This window comes from Sturnus vulgaris, chromosome 2 (genome assembly GCF_052056855.1).
Source record: "Sturnus vulgaris isolate bStuVul1 chromosome 2, bStuVul1.hap1, whole genome shotgun sequence".
Lineage (NCBI taxonomy): Eukaryota > Metazoa > Chordata > Aves > Passeriformes > Sturnidae > Sturnus > Sturnus vulgaris.
The window spans coordinates 86,425,978-86,433,373 of record NC_142244.1 but is presented as its reverse complement, the minus strand read 5'-3'; the positions used below and the strand labels follow the sequence as shown (position 1 = coordinate 86,433,373).

The following is a 7,396-nucleotide window of genomic DNA, read 5'->3' as shown; positions in this document are numbered from 1 at the left end:
GTGCGTCCTTTCCCGGGCGGGGGTGAGTCCCGCCGTGCCGAGCCCGCCCCTCCGGCCCTGCCCGGGGGAGGGAGGGAGGCCGGGCGAGGGGCGGCCCGGAGCCCGGCGCAGCGGCACCGGGAGCAGCGGCAGCGGCAGCAGCAGCCCGCGCCCCGCCGGCGGCGGTGGCTCCTCAGGCGGCAGCGGGGGCAGGTGCGGGCGCTTCCGCGTCGCGCTGCGAGGAGGAGCAGGACGAGAAGGAGACGGCGGCGAGAGCGGCGGGCGGCGCGGCCAGCGGCCCGGAGCCGGGCCGGCGTGCCCGTGGGCGTGCTCCCCGGCGGGGAGGACCGCCCGCCGCCTACATCCCCGCCGCCGCCGCTAACTTTGCTTCTCCGCAAAGAGCCGCCCTCCGGCAAACAGAGGGTCGGCGGAGCCGGGGTCCGAGCCGGCCCCAGCGATGAAGGGCCGGCGACGGTGGCGAGGCGAACATCGCCGCTTCGCCGCGGTGCTGGTGCTGTACACGCTGCTGCTGCTCCTGCTGGTGCCATACGCGCTGGACTACGGGGCCAGGCGCGGGCGAGTGGACGAGGAGCCACTGCTGCGGCGCTGCCCAAGCCTGGAGGAGGCGCTGAGTGAGTGGGGCTGGGAGCAGCGGCCGCCGCTGGACGAGGAAGAGGAGGAGGATGAGACGGGCACGGCCGGGACGGCGGGTAACGGCAGCGCGGGGACGGCAGGGAAGCGGCACATCTACCTGCATGCTACCTGGCGAACGGGCTCCTCTTTCCTCGGGGAGCTCTTCAACCAGCACCCCGACGTCTTCTACCTGTACGAGCCCATGTGGCACCTTTGGCAGGCGCTCTACCCGGGGGACGCGCTGAGCCTGCAGGGAGCCCTCCGCGACATGCTGCGCGCCCTCTTCCGATGCGACTTTTCCGTCCTGCGCCTCTACACCGCCCCGTCCGGCCCCCGCGACCCGCTGGCCCCCGCCCCGCCCGGCGCCGACAACCTCACCACGGCCAGCATCTTCGGCTGGCGGACCAACAAGGTGATCTGCTCGCCGCCGCTCTGCCCCGCCGCCCCGCGGCCCCGCGGGGAGATCGGCCTCGTCGACGGCGCAACCTGCGAGGAGACGTGTCCGCCGCGGGCGCTGCGGGAGCTGGAGGCCGAGTGCCGCAAGTACCCGGTGGTGGTCATCAAGGACGTGCGGCTACTGGAGCTGGGCGCGCTGCTGCCGCTGCTGCGGGAGCCCGGCCTCAACCTGCGGGTGGTGCAGCTTTTCCGTGACCCCCGCGCCGTCCACAATTCCCGCCTGAAGGCGAGGCAGGCGCTGCTGCGGGAGAGCGTCCAGGTGCTGCGCAGCCGCCACCGCACCGAGCCGCGGGGCCCGGCCCGCCACCAGCAGCAGCATCTCCTGCTGCCGCCCGGGCTGCTGGGCGGAGGGCGGCCGCCGCAGCCGCAGCACCGCGCCGAGTTCTTCCTCGGCGGCGCGCTGGAGGTGATCTGCCAGTCTTGGCTCCGCGATCTCCTCCTGGCCCGGCGCTCCCCGGACTGGCTCCGCCGCCGCTACACGCAGCTCCGCTACGAGGACCTGGTGCGGGAGCCCCGCGCGGAGCTGCGCCGCCTGCTGCGCTTCGCCGGGCTGACGGTGCCGCCAGCCCTGGAGGACTTCGTGCTCAACATGACCCGCGGCGCCGCCTACTCCTCCGACCGGCCCTTCCTCATCTCCGCCCGCGACGCGCGGGAGGCCGTGCACGCCTGGCGGGAGCGCCTCAGCCGCCAGCAGGTGCGGCAGGTGGAGGCGGCGTGCGGAGAGGCCATGAGCATCCTCGCCTACCCCCTCAGCGCCGGCGACGCCCGGTAGCGCCCGAGCCCCGTGTCCCGGACGGGCCCGAGGGCGGACGGACGGACGGGCAGAGCTGAGCGCGGGGCTCACCGCTGGCATGGTAGGCGCCAACTTGGTGGGCCGGGCGCTCCCCCGGGGGCAGCCCCGGCTGAGGGACACCCGCCTCGCCTCGGGTACAGGCAGCGCTGCAGGGTCCAGCCCCCCGTGCCGCTATGGCTTACTGTGCCTGTGCTCCTTCTGGGCTGCGTGGAGAGGGCAGGGGGGATGTTTTATTTACGAGAAGGGTTTGGTAAGAGGTGTCTTTCGAGTACAGCATCACTCTTGGAGCCTTTTAGCGTGAAACCGTAATCGTGTATAAAGCACAGGTATGCTACAAACAAACTGCATGAAAATTTTAAAATCCCCCAGGTGAACACTCTCAGCAAGGAACTAGAGGGCCTGGAAGGTGCTCCTGTGAGAGCATTGCCCTTAGGAGCTCTGAATCACACTGATATAACTATCCTACTGCTACTGAAACACAAGAGGCTTCTGTGAAGTCGCTGCAGAGGTCAGCAGGGGCCTGGACAGCCAGGAGAGTGCCTGCTGCAGGGTAGGACTCAGCTCTGCTGCTCCAAACCTGCTCTGCAGGGATGCTCTCTGCCCCGTTCATTGCTGGTGCTGTAGGGAAGGGGCTGAGGGAAGGGGAACCACATCCAACTCTGTCCATCGTTCTGAGCAGCAGGGTAAGCAGTCATGCAGGGAGGGTAAGCATTTGCCTGCTTATGTGTTTTGAAAATGTTTGTGGCAGAAATCTTTGCTTTTCTAAAGAAATCTGTAATTGTCTTGAAAATAGGATTTTTTTAATCTATATACATCTATTGATATTGTTTGCTGACACTCATGTGAGATACAGTTGACTAACATGTTCCTTGGAACATGTGTAGGGGTGAATGAAACTAGAAGGCAAATGCTCGACATTTCTGTTTTGTTTTCTCTGTCAGATGAGAGAATCACTTTTCTTCCCTTGCTTCCGGGCTGACACATTGTGCCGTGCTCAGGGTCCTCCTGATCACATCCTTTCCAAACAACAACATCCTCTCAGCTGGCAACTCCTGGACAAAAGCAAATGTTTCCTAAGAGTCTAAAGACAAATTAATCATGAAGTTCCCAAATAAAATTTTACATTAAAAACAAACAAACAAATGAAACAAACAAAAAACCCTGATTTTTATTTTGGATTTTAAAATTACATGTTCCTGCAAATATCCTGCAACTTGTGGGAGAAGAGGGTGTTTGTTTATCTGCAGGTACCTTTGTTTCTTAATTTCTTGATGTGTGGATAGAAGGTTCAGTTGTAATTTAGGGATGCAGTTTCATAACTTCATAGAGACTGCTTTTGAATCTATTACAGTTTGGTAATGGCCCCACAAGAGGGTACAGGATTATAGGGATTTTTACATGCAGTCCTCAAATACAAACCCAGAATATGAGTTTCAAATTGAGGATAATGCAGGATCAGGAAGAAAGCGGTATTTATATAAAGTGCTGAAAATAAAGGCAGTTCAAAGATGTTATGTTATCATGGAGGAGGTGTTTGAATTACACTGTACTTTTTGTGCTCTGTTATGCTGCACAGCATGTCACTAAGTTAGGATGGAACCTTCATTTATTTTAGCTTTTTTTCCCTTCATCTTCCCATCTGAGAGTATGTTGGGACAAGAAGCAGGTTTTATTCATTAACTGACAGGAAAATGTAGTCATAAAAATGTTTTTGAACAAATGTATCCATTTCCCTGTAGCATATTTCATATAGTTCTACAATCTTGGCTTCTACTTGAAGAATTACAGAGATTACAGATTATTCTCGTTTTGTGCCGGAAAACTTTGTGTATTATCTAAGGGATGTTTCTGCATTCTCTCACTGTGCCTGTGACACCAAAATTTGTCACTGGGTGTTCCAGTAGCATTTAATAATGGTATTTTTATAGATAGACAATACCTGTACAATGCCTTCATAACCTGTGTCAGGTAACCTCTTTTGGAAGGCTTTTCTGGGACTACACCCAGTACAGCCTGACTTGTACTGACAGGTTTGAAAGAAATTAAGATTTTTGTGCATACCAACAGATGATACGGTACTTATTTTCTTAAATAGGATGGGAGATTAAAATCCAGTATATCCTGTTGATTGCTCTTAGCAAGTTGCAGTCACAGAATTGTGTGATGCAACAGTTAAGCATTCTCCTCACCTTGACAGGGAATCTCATCATGCTCTTTCATGTGGTAAACATCTTCCCTAAGTCTTTCAAAATTCACACTTAATTTCTCTTAAAATGTTTCATCATGAGGAGCAAAGAAGTGTTAACATCTAGCTCAACTTGATTCTTGTAGTTGGGGGAAATCCACGCATTGGAATTTATTTGGTATTTTCTGAAACTGTTTCCATGTTCAAGCTGCAGAGGTGGGGAAGGGCCTTGAGGGGAACTGTGTGAGGAGCAGCTGTGGTCAGTTGGTCTGTTCAGCCTGGAGGAGAGGACACTGAGGGGAGACCTCACCATGGTTCACAGCTTCCTCATGAGGGGCATTGCAGGAGCAGGCACTGATCTCTCTGGGAATCAGTGACAGGACCCAGGGAATGGCCTGAAGCTGTGTCAGGGGAGATTTAGGCTGGGTATTAGGCAAAGGTTCTTTAACCAGAGGGTGCTTGAAACAGGCTCCCCAGAAAATGGTCACAGCACCAGCCTGGCAGAGCTCAAAAGGTTTTTGGGCAATGCTCCAGGCACATGGTGTGACTGTTGGGGCTGTCCTGTGCAGGGCCTGGAGTTGGACTTTGCTGATCCCTGTGGGTCTCTTCCAACTCAGGATATTCTATAATAGATGCATTTTCTGTATCAATAGTTATTTCTTTCAACAAAAGTTGTTCACTAGCCTGGTTGTTCTCTGTGAGTGATTATTTTAATTTTTAAATTTTTGTATAATATGAGAAGGGCTCCATTGGGCAAAGTGTACAAAATATAGCAAGTGCAATTTTTATTTTTGTATTCGGTGCACCTGAGTTCATTAGAAAACTCATCTAAAAAATCTATAAGGAATATCCAAAGCTGAGAAAGGAGCAATTAGGCCAGAGTGAAATCTTAGAACAGTGTGTGGATGACAATTGCTTAATGACTGGTGGTGTGACATGTGCACTTCAGTTACTTGAAGGTTTTCTAAAATTCTCCTGCCCAAGGAGGACAACTAAGGCTCACCAACAAATGCACCCCATTTTTCTCTTCAGGGTGTTTTAATGGCACTGGACAGCATCATTCAGGGTACTTACAGCATGTATTTGGTCTTGAAACTCAGGCCTTGAAAAAAAAAAAAACAAATGTACTGTCAAATGTCAGTGTTGGCATTTACCTGAAAAGAGAAACAGGCCTTATTAGGACAACTAGCATAGAGTTTCAGTGGCAGAGATCTTTGGAACCAACCATAGTTAGACTGCATTTTGAGAGCAGCTGGACATTTATGGCTTGGACAGTTTGAGGTGAAGTCACAGTTCTATTGGATGATGTAGCAAATTGAACCATAACTGCTTGTTTAGAGAAGAGCATGGCATAATAAGAAAGAGAACAGAAAACACATTTTTATAGCCAACCAGAACTTGGAAGGCTTAGAATTGGAGTGCAGGACTCAGCCATAAAGTTTCCATATTTCAGACTGAGATTGGTAAAAATTACCTACTTGTGCTACATTACATACAATGAATTAACAAATTTAATTTATTAAAAAGTCATAATGGGAAATGGGTACAAAACTCACAAATGCTCACAAGACATTTCTGTCTGGTTTTACTTAATTTCTGATTGTCATACGTCCAAGTGAAGGGAGGTAGAAACTTGAGTACTGTAATTTTTCATAAAAAGTTGGGATATTTCCATGCCATAATTGTTAACTGCTCTTTTACAACATCATATCTGTATTTAAATTATTTCTTTTGGGGAGGCAAACTAATGACATACTTGTGGGAAATGATTAAAGTCCAGGGCCAAGAAATACTTGGGCCCCGCCTTATTTCTACTCCTTAGGATATTACTGATGGAGTCCTTGTAGATATCCACAGTGTGTACTTACATACTGCAGGTACAATAGAAATAGTTTGGTACCAGTTGCAGTATCTAACAGAAGTGTTAGAATGGTTGTGGAGTTACTTATTTAACAACTTCAGTATTGCATGAGTCATTTTAGCCCTCTTGTCCCCTATCAGTCCGGGCATCAAGAAAAGTCCTGAGTTTCTGCATGAAGTTCTCAGTATCACCACTTCCAGTAAAGCTCAACGATAAAAATACTGCAGATTTTCTGGGTTTGTTATGGTAACGCAATTAAACCACTGAAACCCTGAGAGCCAGCAAGCCCGACAGCATGTTCTGTTCCTTTCTTGAGCACAGAGAGCTGTCACTGAGACTCTCTGATGGTGCATGTCATTTCTCAGAGTCACCATGCAATCCGTGAAGCACTGGGACTACCTGAGATGTTTTGTCTTTCCTATTTAACTTGCCATGACATGTACCACCATGGAGAATGACATGGGAGAAATACAATTTGTTAAACCTTGCACTAGCAGTTTTCAACACCTCACTGGTAATGTGTGTGTGTGTGTGTGTGTGTGTGTGAATGAGGGGCCAGGTGCACACTGTCCTTCTCCTGGCTGTGTTTCAAAGAGATGAATGCTGGATGCAAACACATTGAGGTGGTGTGTTTCAATGATTAAGGGGCCTGTTGTTTGTTGGGGAGATGTATATCTGGCAGTCTCAGCTCTAAACAACAGGCTGGAAGCTGATTCACATTTTAGGACTTGCAATCTGGATATTGAGTACTGTGAAATTCTTGCTTCCACCACTGAGATGTTAAGCTCTGCTGCTAACCCGGGGCACCTGCAGTGGCATTTTTTGTTGCTGTTACGTGGGAATCCAGTCCTTCCCTGGAGCTTCCAAACTTCTTATCCTGTTTCTAAAGGTCCAATTTTGCCAAACTTCAACTGTATATAGACTGAAGCTTTTTGTCATGGGCATAAGGTTTAAGTCTCTTGGAATTTCAGTCAAAACCATATTCTTTTTAACTTAGGATGTGATGGTCTTTTGCCTGTGTTCAAATATTCTCAAAGATACTTCTTTGAAATCATTTGTCACTTCAGTATTTTGGGACAGGAACTCCAGTTTGGGTAGGGGAAATTACCTCTTTGTAGAGGATGGTCCCTGTGTTTTTATTTTTACCTCTGCTTTCTATTTTGATTTGGCCAAATATATTAATGTTTGTATAAAATGGATAGCACGTGCTCAGTAAAAGTGGTTTTGGTATGTGTGTGTATCTTTCTTTTATACCAAATAAAATCTGCATTGGTCGTATCTCCAGTGAGCATGTGCAAACCTGTTTCTTTCCCATAGAAAACTCAATGTGGTAGAGTGGGAATCGAAGCCATGTGACTGTGGCAGGGGCTGCATCACTGGACTGAGCAGGGAGGAGTCTGCCATTCCTGTGCCCTCTGATGCCTTCTTCCCTGTCTCCTCTTTCCCTGTTCCTAAGGAAGACCCCCAAATCCAGTGTTTAGCTTTCCGG

At 50.5% G+C, this 7,396-nt stretch overlaps 1 protein-coding gene across 1 annotated transcript; it reads left to right on the top strand.

Moving 5' to 3' along the window:
* The first annotated feature begins 255 nt into the window (after positions 1-255).
* Positions 256-7,191, top strand: CHST7 (carbohydrate sulfotransferase 7). Its single transcript, XM_088159939.1, has one exon. The coding sequence runs from the start codon at positions 437-439 to the stop codon at positions 1,838-1,840; it is 1,404 nt and encodes a 467-aa protein (XP_088016065.1). The 5' UTR covers positions 256-436; the 3' UTR covers positions 1,841-7,191.
* Positions 7,192-7,396: the final 205 nt, after the last annotated feature.